Genomic DNA, 13,255 nt, shown 5'->3' with positions numbered 1-13,255 from the left:
ATGCAAATGTAGACCACAGCTTTAGTGAGTAAGCTCTGGCCTGTCTCCATTTAGCCCCACAGCTTTCAACAATAGGAAGGCCAATATGAAGGTACAGGAGGAAGAGAAAGTGGATTAGAGTTCTGAGTTTGGAAGTTTTAGCAGCCTTACAGAGAGCTCCAGGTTGTGGTTGTACTTTGTACAATGCATTGCTAACATGTTGTATCACAGAGTGAAGTAAGGCACTGAAACCAATCAGGTTTTCTCCTGCCCAAAGAAATACTTTGGTAGCTGTGGGTTACCACCCTTTCTTCCTACCTCTATTCTTTACTTAGTTAGCCTGGTTTGCAATGACTACGTAAGGCAGAGATAAGTAATTATTCAAAGAGGGACCACTGGCCACTGAGGCTTCGACATTCTATCCCTGGATTCCAAAAGAGCAGATCAAACGTCTGAGCTGTTGAAAACTAAGGGATTTCAAGAAATCTCCTTCTGGGCTTAGGTATCTCTCTGGGTACAAACAAGAGGCTCTGAACCTGTGGTGTCTGTTTTGCTGCGCTGTTGTTGGGTTGTAAGATACCAAACTTTTTTTGCCATCTAATCCATGGTTATACCTTGCATTCACTTCAACAGAACATTAAACATCCATGGACAAAAACAGTGTATAGATTCCAGAAGCTGTATAAACTACAAAGTGGAATAAAACACAAAGAAACCACCAAAGATTATAGGGGACTTGGTATATTTTCCAAATACTTGAGTTCCTTATTCCAAATGTAGGACGAAAAAATACAAGTTAACATAACTTTAAAGATTTAACACTGTCTATTTTATTAAACATTCCTAGAGAATTCAGCATGTCTTTATAAACCACAATCTTTATTTTTTATTGGCTTGCAACTTTTTGGTCTAATATAATCCAGCTAGTTAAAGCGGGGGTTCACCCTTAGAGGGCACTTTTCCCCCTTAGATTCCTGCTCGTTATTACTAGGGGAATCGGCTATTTATTTTAAAATATGTGCAGTACTTACCCGTTTACGAGACGCATCCTCTCCGTCGCTTCCGGGTATGGGCTTCGGGAATGGGCGTTCCTTCTTGATTGACAGGTTTCCGAGAGGCTTCCGACGGTCGCATCCATCGCGTCACGATTTTCCGAAAGAAGCCGAACGTCGGTGCGCAGGCGCAGTATAGAGCCGCACCGACGTTCGGCTTCTTTCGGCTACGAGTGACGCGACGGATGCGACCGTCGGAAGCCTCTCGGAAGGCTGTCACTCAAGAAGGAACGCCCGCTCCCGAAGACCCATACCCGGAAGCGACGGAAGAAGATGCAGCTCGAAAACGGGTAAGTACTGCTTATATTTTAATATAAATAGCCGATTCCCCTAGACCGAACGAGCAGGAAGCTAAGGGGAGATTTTTTTTTTTTTTTTTAAATGGGTGAACTCCCGCTTTAAGCAAAATTAGTATTGAAATAATACATGATTTATATTGCAGGTATGAAAGATAATAAATTAAACATAGATTGAAATACAATCCACAAAGGTAATGAATCTTAAACATGATTTAATAATAATAAATAATGAAATATTAAATATAAAGGTTTTACATCTTACCAGAAAAAAAAATGTTTTGACATAAAACCTGCAACATCACAACTGATTTTAAAAAGGCTAATTTTTAGCATTGTGAAATTAACGCCCTTTGTAGGGCTGAGAAGCTCCATCTCTAGTCAACCCTAAGGAATTAGTTAGCCATTACTTTTTACCATATTCTGTGCAGTGCTTTGGTTCCTTAAATACACACCTTATTCCATAAACTATATACAGTAGGTAGTTTACTTTCTATTGGTGAACCATGCAAAGAGTAACCATCAACATGATCAGCATTTTCTATGCAATGATAGACCAACCTTGATTAAGCCTTCCTCATAACTTTTGCACAAAGTGGTGATAAGGGTAAACAGTTGAAATCTGTAGAGCAAGTATGCCCTCTTGTGAACAGCAAGGGATTACATTTTGGGGATGATATATATTTTTTATTACAAATATCAGGCACAAGCTGCGACTTTCAACCATTTTATTCCCCAATAAGGAAATGAGAGAGGTGAGTTATGTGAGCTGGGATGGTTTTAGAGAAAACTGAGTTTTTATCTATTATATTTTAAGGGTTCTAATTATCCAACTGTAGTGATCAACCTGTCAGTTAGCACAGTCACAATTCAGATTATATATGCCTCTGCCTTGTGGCAAGACACTTGCTTGTGCTATGTTATTTACCCTGAAGATGTTTAGAAGTACTATTTTGTTTATTAGAAACCAGTAACTGAAATCTTAAATGTACCAAGTGATGTATTCTCAGTAACTTAATGGAACAATACATTCTTCCTATTTAAACAATTATCCATGTTCATGTCTGAAGTGACAACTCTAGTACCAGTTACCTGCTCACTTCAGTCAGATATGTGTGCTTTGCGAAGACTTTATTTCTGGCCCTATGATACAACCCACATTGAAAAAAGCTGACAAAACAATATAAAACTGTACACTAAGAGAGAAAAAAAAAAGAATCCCAAAAGATAAAGAGGCAGTGTATTTCACACAAAGCTATAAAGAATGAGAATACATTCTATTAACATTTTCCAGCATGCTGCAAGACGTCTATGACTGAGGGCTCGATATTATTTTTATTACTGGATAAAATTGCCCAAGCATTAAGCTTGGCTAGAAAATAAAATACAAATAATTAAAACATAGTTCTAACTTAAAAGTTTACAAGCCCCCATCTCTTATTAATAACAAAGGTAGAACGTTTCCTGAAGTTTACAGAAAGAGCTGGGGTTGCAAATTGAGATTTTGACTTTCTTGATTTAGGGACCATATTTTGCAGAGATTACTTGTTAGCCAGTGTGACTTCATGTGTATTTGCAACAGTATCGAACATTGTGTTTTTAAGCTAAAAAGGCTTTTAATTAGGATTATTGAGCTGGTTAACTGGTAAATGTCTCAAATAGGAAAAGGATGATTCCTAATACTACACAGCTAAGAAATTACTAAGCTCCGGGTGCAGAGTGAAATGCGTTGGGGGCACGAGTTGGTCAGAGTCCAGGCTGAGGTTGCCACTCTGTTCACCTCTATAGGATTTCTTAGATGTGTGGTATTAGGAATCACCCTTTTTCCTATTTGAGCCTGGACAGGCACCAACCCTTGTCTGTACTATCAGCAGCAGCAGCAACAGCAGCAGAGGAATCCACTTTTATACCCCTCATCTGCGGAGTTTGAGCAGCACACAAAGCAATATGGGTCATAGCTGGTAAGTGTCCTAGGGTATTTTGGTATTGACCTCACACTGAGGTAACCTTCAGGTACATTTGCTCTCAATTTATTAATCTCCATATACATCCTACTGTTAGAACTCTCATAGATGAGAGTAGGGCTGCATTTACTAAGACATCTTGAAAAGATGAATGGCTTTAACATATACTGTATGTGCAACTGCACCCTTACATTTTTTTAAAACGTATGGGATTCCCCCCCCCCCCAATCATACTTACCTAGGTGGATGCAGCATCAGTCTAATGCTGCATCTGTCTCCATCAGTTCTAACACTGAGAACCAAGCAATCTAACACCCCTGATTGCTCGGGTTCTCACAGCTCCCTGAGCAGAGAGCTGGTGACTGTCAGCCATCACTCTTTGCTCTGCCCCCCCTGCTTTTACTGTATCGCTGGACTGTGGAGGGGGGTAGGAGCGGCTGGCTCATGCTCCTAGTGGCTCGCTGAGAGGCTCAGCCGGGTGCTGGTCCAGGCATGTGGGCCAATCCGACCATATGGTCGCAATGGACCGGCTCTGTGATGTCAGCTAACAGCGGGCTTCAGCTCCCTGTCTGCTGAAAACGGGTCACAGGAGTGCAGAACGAAATGAACTTCGGCTGTACTTCTCCTTTAAAACAGAAGCAAATTTAAATCAAGTTGCCTATGCTGACAGGTTAGGAATTTGTTTATGCTGAAAGACTAGCGATTATAAGGAAGGTAAGCTGTGCTAATTTATTGTTGGCTGAATACTTCCTAAATACTTCATTAATTAAAGCACAACTCCAGCAATAAATACGTTTGATACGTTTTTATTGCCATCTTTGAGCCTGCTGAGGAGATCTAACCTCACTTCTTGTCTATGCAACAGTATGATAAGCAATGGGATTTGAAGTTGTCACTGGGACAAAAAAACACAGACACAGTAAAAACTTGACAGAGGTTCAGGCTTTTCCACACTCTGGCTAATAGTATGTTTTATGTGTTGATATCCAGAGGAGATTTAAAAAGCTGAATAGGTAATCTCTCTCAATATCAGACTAAAAAATATTGTAAGTATAAAATCTAAAAAGTGTTCCTTTTCTAATATATATATAAAAAATTTTTTTTATCAATGTACACACATCAACATTTAAAATGAAGGTTCAATCTGAAATCATAGAACCTAATTACATTTAAAGCGGGGGTTCACCTCAAAAAAAATGTTTTAACATTACATTCAGCTGAGTTGTCATAATGACAATCGGCTGTTTTTTTAAATGTTATCTCCGTACATACCGTATTTTCACCGCCGCTTCCGGGTATGTCTTCTGCAGGACTGGGCGTTCCTAACTGATTGACAGGCTTCCGACCATCGCAAACAGCGCGTCACAAGTTGCCGAAAGAAGCCAAACATCGGTGCGGCTCTATACGGCGCCTGCGCACCGACGTTCGGCTTCTTTCGGCAACTTGTGACGCGCAGTATGCGACAGTCGGAAGCCTGTCAATCAATTAGGAACGCTCAGTCCCGCAGAAGACATACCCAAAGCGGCGGTGTTAAAATGTACAGCAGCTTTAAGAAACACAAATAACAAAAAATTGGCATGATTGCTGTTTTTTTTTTAGGAAAAAACATAATCACTGTGTAGTACTCCAACATTTTGCGTAATGCAAAATACAAAAAATAAAAAATGAACAAACTCTGGGATATATACATTAGCTAATGAATATATTATATGACAGTCATAGCGAACATTTTTACATATTGGAAACAAAGAAATTAGTAAAAAAGGATTAACACACATGCATATGTGTTTACACTTCCTTTTTTGTTTACCTTCAATAAGCTGCTTCCAACATGCATCTACAGAGAGTTAAATGTAGTACTAAAATATTTATGTGATGTAAAACACAGAATCCCACACAGGAAAATTAGCATTTACCATTGCAGAATTCCTGTGCGTATCTGTAATATTGTACACATCATGTTCTTTAATATTAAACACGATGTGTAATGTCATCAAATGCGCTTGTTATTAATATTTTATTTAAGAGCAGAGTATTAGAAATTCAGCCTTTGTCCTCATTTAAAAATGACTTCTTTGTGTTGTAAATCATACCCACCGTGTACATATTTTTGGCAAGCATACATCTTTCCTTGTATGCCTGAATGCTTGGCTGTCAGCTAAGCTTTCCATTTCTTTCCCCTACTTATTTCCTAGCTTGTATGGATATAAGCAGGTAATATATCGTAAATGGGGTAGTGCTTGTAGTAGTGAATGAAACAGTAAGGGAAAGTAAAACAAAAAAATCCAAAGGAATGGCAGATAAGTTATTATAACTGTAAAGTAGTGCTTAAAGCTAAACTCCGGGAAGATACAAATTAATATAGGTAGGTATTCATTATTAAATCACTAGGAGTAGTTTGGGGGATAGAAAAAAACAAACACGCATACTCACCGCTATGCTCCAGCATTTGTATAACAAAGCACAAGAATTGAGCAATCACATGACCACTGATTGTTCAGTTCTTAGTCCACTCTGTTCCTCCAGTGTTTACTGGAGTGCCAGACTGGAGAGGGGGTGGGTGCAGCTGGGTTCAACTCTAAGGCCGCGTACACACGGTCGTTCCAAACCGATGAGAATGGTCCGACGGGCCATTTCCATCGGTTCACTGCTGAAGTGGCCTGATGGTCTGATGTGCGTACACACCATCGTTCCAAAAACCGATCGGGTCAGAACACAGTGACGTCAAACACACGACGTGCTGAATAAAACAAAGTTCAATGCTTCCAAGCATGCGTCGACTTGATTCTGAGCATGCGCGGGTTTTGAACCGATGCTTTCTGTACTAACCATCGGTTTGGACCGATCGGGCAGCGGTCCATCGGTTCGATTTTGAAGCGTGTTTTAAAATTTTGGACCGAAGGAAAACAGACCGATGGGCTATACATACGGTCGGTTTGGACCAATAAAACTGAACCTCGGTCCATTCTCATCGGTTTTGTCCGACCGTGTGTACGTGGCATCAGCCACACGCTAAGAGGCAGGGCCAGCTGCCATTCAAGCAGCAGGGTCGATCCTGACAATATGGACAGGATCCTTTCAGCATTTAGTCATGCACGTTGCTGGATTGAGATGGGACTCAGGTACTTAGGTAAGTATAACGAGCAGGGGGCTGCAGCCAGAAGGTTTTTTTACCCTAATGCATAGAATGCGTTAAAGTAAAAAAGCTTCTGGCTTTAAAACCACTTTAAGTTATTATTTGGTGCTCATCGAGTGAAGACTTCTTGTTTTCCTTCATCTGACTAAACTTGCAAGTCTAAAAATTCCCAGCACCTCTTTTGAGAATGTTGTTCTGTTATACTGTGTGGCAGGGCTGTGTACATATCAGGATTAGATGGACAACAGTGCAATTACTTTGGCAGTTAAAATAGTTCCAATATATATTATTTCATCTTTATAGCCTAACATTCAGCTTTAAACAATAACTTGGAAAGCACTACTCATTTGTAGAGTAAAAAAAAAAAAATAGACTTCTGTCAAAGGGCATATACTAGGTTCTAAATATGTCAAAAAATTGTTTTGCATACCTCATCAGCATCTGTGGCTGTTAACTGCATTATTTTAAATCCATCTCCAATATTCTCTTCTATGGTGAGATCAAGTATATCTGTTGGGAATATTGGTGGGTTGTCATTTATATCCTGTAGTGTTATCTCCACCTGAAAGAAAAACAATGTCTGGTTAGTATATTATTTATGGCATATCAGACAACATAGTCATTTAAAACAACCTAAAGGAGAACTATAACTACAATTGTTACTGCTGATTCACAAGCCTGTAGCTTGTCAATTAGTACCTGGCCACAACTCGTCCTGCCCATTGCTTTATGGATTGAAAGCGCTGCTCCTGTTGCTGAAACCCTCCCACTGTGAGCTGCAGTGTTTGGGAGGGGGAGTGGGTAAGACACAATTGAAAGGGTATTTGGCTTAGATACCAAAATGTTTTACTTTATGGGGCTTGTGCATCACATAGTAACTGGATTAGGTACATGTTAAGACTGTTATACAGAAGCTTTCAGTTTTACTTTAATCACTTGCTTACTGGGCACTTTCATCCCCTTCCTGCCCCGGCCAATTTTCAGCTTTCAGCACTGTTGCACTTTGATTTGATAATTGCGTTGTCATACAACACTATACCCAAATTAATTTTTCATAATATACATTTTTTACATTATAAAATTATTTTTATAATAACTTTATAATAGAGCTTTCTTTTGGTGGCATTTAATCGCCACAGTTTTTTTTTTTTTTGTGAGACAAACAAAAAAAGTCCAACATTTTTGAAAAAAAATACATTTTTTCATAGTTGTTTTTTTTTTAAATTAAATTTGCACTCATAGGCACTGATAGGAGCTGATGGGCACTGATGAGATGTCACTGGTGGGCACTTATGAGGATGCACTGATAGGCAGCACTGATGGGCAATGATAGGTGGCACTGATGGGCAGCACTGATAGGTTAAACTGATGAGGAGGCACTGATGGGCACCACTGGTGGGCACTGATTGGCAGCACTGGTGGGCACTGAACAGTAGCACTTGTGGGCACTGATGGGACTGCACTGATAATCAGGACACTGGAGAAAGAAAAGCCGATAACCAGATTGTGTTGACATCCGTGGTCAGCTGTCACTGGACACAGCTGATCACGTGGTAAAGGGCTGCTGTGATTGGCCCTTTACCCCGATCTGTGATCAGCTGAGTCCGAAGAACTTGGCGATCACAGAGCACGCTGCCCCCGTGCCACAGGGGGTGCACGGGAGGATGTCAGTAAAAACCCTGCGAGCAAAGTCCAAACTGTAGCTGTCATTCGGCTATAGTGCAGGCAGGAAGGGGTTAAAGCTTTAGACAACTAAACAAAGTACCTATGTGTAAACTATTATTCCTATCAGTTCAAAAATGTCCACACTTTTTTTATATTTAACAGAGTTTAAAAAAGTGCAGAAACTTTTTGAAGAACCATTGTATTTTTAATTCAGTTCAGATATCCCTTTTCTTTACACAGCTACTGCTGCCGGCCATTAACCTTGTATATTAAGTAAAGACTTTGCTGAAATGCCAAAGATCAGTCATTCATAGTGCAGCATGAGCAAAATATAAGTTTGTTGCAAAGGCATGGCAATTACCGCTTCACAAATTGAAATGACTAAAGACCACGAGTGAGTTACTTTCAGAGGATTCAGCCTCAAAATGAAAAGAAAGAATAGCTGTATTTTTAAAGTTAGCTGTTCAGTATGGCCTGGTGGGCATTTGGACTTAATCAAGTGTAAATACAGTTGAAATTCACAGGCTCAGTGGCATATATCTGCCAAGAGCTGCCTGAAAACCCCTATTCAACCCCTGAAGAATGTAATTGACATACAGATGAGGAGAGATAAAACACTCTTTGATTTGTTTATACATCGCAGTCCATCAGCGATAGAATACAAATTTTCCAATTTATAGGAGATCAATTAACTTTCTTATTTAGTTTCAAAGCAAACAAGCTTTCTTACTAGAAGGGCATCCTGCCCTCTCATTCATTAGGATCCAAACAAATGCCCTTTTGCATGTGTTGTGTTTATGTAGCCTTTAAAAAATAACAGTGCTTTTTGAAAGATGCAGACCCGGGCTATTTGTGAGTTGGTTTTCATATACGTAGCTGTTTGTTTTACAAGCTTTCAGATACAGCTCTGAACGACAGAGTTGTTTGTTGTCTTTAAATGTTGGATGGGCTGTAGATGCCTAGGCTCCGATAAGGGAAACTAAACAGATGCTTTATGTCAGTCCCAAGAGCCAATTATTCCCTTAACATATGCAGTGCTAAATGGTCACCAGAAATACTAGGACCACCAGCAAGGCACAATTTAGCTGCAGCCTGTCCAAATCTAGTAGCATTTAACCCCTGGCACTAGTGCTCTGCAAGACAGTCCACATCTGAATGGTTAGCCAAGCCCTGAAAGAAAAGGCAGTGCTTTCAGCGGCCTGAGTTTGAGGTGGTGCTGCTGCATGCTTTTTCAATTTCTACTAGGAGAACTGGGGAACCTGTCACATAAGTCATATGGGTGCTGCTTAAAAATACACAGTTTTTCAGAAATCTAGTTGCTTGGCAGTCCTGCTCATCTGCCTTTACTATTTTGTGAGCCATGGGCCCACCATAAACATGCATACAGTGAAATCGGAACTATCCCCAACAGCTAAGTATAAGTTCCCATTCACACTTGAGCATTTTTTAAGCTCTTTTGCCAAAGCCTGACTATGCTGAATATGCAGAACCCCATTCTTTCTAATTGGTCCTGTTCACACTTGTACACTCAGTACGCCTGCACAAACTTTTTTATTTTGTTTTTGTGTATTCAGGTGTTTTGGGCCCCAGAGGCTTTGGTGGGAGTGCCTGTAAACGCGCAATATTTGAAAATGTTATTTTTACCTGAAGAACTTATTTCTCTAGAGCTGCTCACCTCCCCTTACCAAGGCCAGGAAACATACACCGAAAGATTGATGCATGTGCAAAAATGCATATAAAGATTTAAAATGGGTCTTCACTAAGGATGAGCCGAACACGCGAACACCGTTAAAGTCTATGGGACATGAACGTGAATAATCAAAAGTGCTAATTTTAAAGGCTTATATGCATGGTATTATCATAAAAATGTTTGGGGATCCGGGTCCTGCTTAAAGTGAAACAATAAAAGCGAAATATTCCTTTAAATTTCGTACCTGGGGGGTGTCTATAGTATGTCTGTAAAGTGGCAAATTGTTCCCGTGTTTAGAACAGTCCCTGCACAAAATGAAATTTCTAAAGGAAAAAAGTCATTTAAAACTACTCGCAGCTATAATGAATTGTCGAGTCCCGGCCCTTCGGGTCTGGTATGGATACTGAGTAGAAAACTGCTCCAATTTTTTTTTAAATGGCGTAGGGGTTCCCCTCAAAATCCACACCAGACCCTTCAGGTCTGGTATGGATTTTAAGGGGAACCCTACGCCGAAATAAAAAAAATGGCATGGGGTTCCCCCAAAAATCCATACTAGACCCTTATCCGAGCACGCAACCTGGCAGGCTTCGGGAAAAGAGGGTGGACGAGAGAGTAGCCCCCTCCTGAACCATACCAGGCCACATGCCCTCAACATGGGGAGGATGGTTTGGGGTCCAAAGTACCATGTCCCCATGTTGATGGGGACTAGGGCCTCATCCCCACAACCCTTGCCCGGTGGTTGTGGGGGTCTGCGAGCGGGGGGCTTATCGGAATCTGGAAGCCCCCTATGTGAATTGGTAACGGGGTACATTGTAACCCTACCATTTCACAAAAAAAAAGTGTCAACAATTTGAAAAAACACAAAAGAAAAAAAATTCCAGCGATGTACATCCATTCTCGAAAAAGCTGACATGATCCACCTCCATGGGAGGTTCCTGTCGAATTACACTACACCCGCCGTGACAGCTCTTAAATAGCTTTGGGCGGGGCCACCCGATGACGTGTTCGGGTGACCCCGCCCCCACTGACACCACAGGGAAACACCGCCGAGCCACCAGGCAAGTATTTTGGTGACCCCCACCCCTCTCTGACACCACTGGAAACCCCCATTGTGCCAGTGGGGGTGGGGTCACTCACACGTGTCTTCTTCCCAGAAGAGTTGAAGCTGTTATAGCTGCAAAGGTTGGGCCAACTCAATATTGAACCCTATAGACTAAGACTGGGGTGGCATGAAAGTTAATGTGCGTGTAAAGGCAGGCACCCCAAAACTTTTGGTAATTCAGTGTATGTCCCTGTTTGGTAAATTCAACCTGCTTGGGAAATCCCCATGTTTATGCTTGTTACTGGGGAAAATATTCTCTACTCTATCCAAAAAAAGGAAAGTGCTTTAGCAAAAGATACACTTCAGATCTCCCATTAACAATTAATATGGGGATTATTATTATAATCTTTGAACGAAGCTTATAGAAATAACACAATTAATCTGGTGTAAGAATGAAAAAAATGTAGTGGGGGTAAAAACATTTATTGTAACCACTAAAAATAGTTCAAACTGTATTATAACAAAAAAAAAAAAAAGTTGCATTCCATAGCTGATCTCACTGAGGCCGCATGAGTCATTTATAATGCTTATGTGCATACTTCTATAAAAGAAGTCCTTATCTTGCTATTTACATGTATTGCAGTGATGTTGCTGTTTCTGTTGTCTAATATACCCCTCATAAAAAATGTTAGGAGACAACAAAGGTCAGCAGTAGAAGACAGAAGTTCAAATAACTTACAGCTAATTAAAGCACCAAAAATATTCCTTCGAATTTAGGCTGATTAGAAGGAAAGACGCGGAGATTAATAGATGGCGAGGAATGCTATCTGGAAGCAGTGTGCTTTAAAAGTGGAGACAGTCATATTTCAAAGTGAAGTAAACTTGAAATACTACTGACTCGGAGTACTCCTTCACTAAGCTTCCCTACAAAAGCATGCATAACACTTCAAAAATGTATTTGATGCGTAATTAAAAAAATTAGATGAACCAGGAATGATTAACATATGAACTTTCACAATCTGCTAAAAGCAAATGCGAAACAATGTTACAGCTTGCTAACAGATTTACACCACTTAATGTGGCCACTTGGCCACAGAGGGGGTTTCATTTGTGCCAAAATGTCATTGTTTTCATGACATTTCCTTAATTAAAAATGTAAGACTGGAGATTGATGTCATGTGTTTATTTGGATCACGGCATTTCTACAGTCAGAACTATGTAGCACTTGCAAAATGATAGAGAAAGATGGATGGAAGGTTCATTTTCTTCAAACGTCATCATATGTCAGATTCAGAGTCCTTGTAATTGCTGTGCTGTGTGACAATTAAAGGTCTATGTATAAGATGCCCCTGACTTTCAGGGCTAACAGATGGTGAGGCCACACTGGTACATATATGCAGGCTTGTAATTATTTTCTTTGTTCCCAGCACAATATGGGCAGTGGGTACCTGCCCCACATGTCACGAAGCAGCAAGGCTCCCTTGTACTTACAAAGGGCATACCCCGGAGGTTTATTGTTAGGAGCAGAATAAAGTAGCAAGAATTACATTTCTTGAGTGCAATACTTCCCTTTGTCAGATGGGGGTATTTTACTCGGGAACATAATTCTTGTATACTTTAATCTGCTCCTGAAAATAAATTCCAAGGATAGCTAAAAGAGACTGGAGACTGTGCCAAAACTTCTCACCTCATCAGATCATTATTTCTAATAATAAGGAAATATTCAACCATACTGAATTATTTTTTTGTACAAACACAAATTGCATTAAAGTATAAGTCATGCCAAAAAGATCAAAGGCAGTACATATCTGAAATACATGTAAACTGCCCATATTTTATGCCTTAGTCTAAAGCCGGCCATACACGGTCCGAATTTAGAAAGAATTTTCTTTCGAAAATCATATCAAAGAATTTTCGGACGAATTTCACACTGTTAGTGGGCTGCAGCAACAGCCGATTTTCGTGCGGCAAACAAATTTGAGGAATCGGACATGTTGGAAATTTTTAGAAAAACAAATGATTTTATAATCAATGATGGGAGAATCGTGCGAGAAATGTAATAGAAAAAAAATGCACATGTGCAAGAAAAGAAAATTCCCGGAGAGAAAGGAATATTCCCGGCCACGAAAATTCTTTTCTGTAGCAACATAAAGGCTTTGTTGGCTGAATTTCGAAAATCAATGGTGACATCATCGGATCACAAAAAAAAAAAACTTTCTGATTTTGAAAAGAAAATTTGTTTAAAATTCGACCTCGTATGGCCTGCTTAAGTTTAAAAAAATTAGCACAAGAGACAACGCTTACATTTGATCAGATATGTCTCTTGTAGAGGTCGACCGATATGGGTTTTTCTCTGGCCGATACCGATGCCGATATTTCAAAATCGGGGCGGCCGATGGCCGATATTTTAGGCCGATTTTTGCGGCCGATA

At 40.1% G+C, this 13,255-nt stretch overlaps 1 protein-coding gene across 1 annotated transcript in view; it reads right to left on the bottom strand.

Annotated features, from left to right (window-relative positions):
- The window catches only part of FAT4 (FAT atypical cadherin 4), a 333,341-nt gene that overhangs the window by 102,117 nt on the left and 217,969 nt on the right, over positions 1-13,255 (bottom strand). Inside the window, exon 2 of the mRNA XM_040330646.1 lies at positions 6,858-6,989. Coding sequence (XP_040186580.1) covers positions 6,858-6,989 — 132 coding nt within the window. The remainder of the gene's footprint in view (positions 1-6,857; positions 6,990-13,255) is intronic.

The sequence above is a fragment of the Rana temporaria genome, chromosome 1 (assembly GCF_905171775.1).
Source record: "Rana temporaria chromosome 1, aRanTem1.1, whole genome shotgun sequence".
NCBI classification, from domain to species: domain Eukaryota; kingdom Metazoa; phylum Chordata; class Amphibia; order Anura; family Ranidae; genus Rana; species Rana temporaria.
Note: the sequence above shows the minus strand (reverse complement) of the source record. Positions and strands in the feature narration are given on the sequence as shown.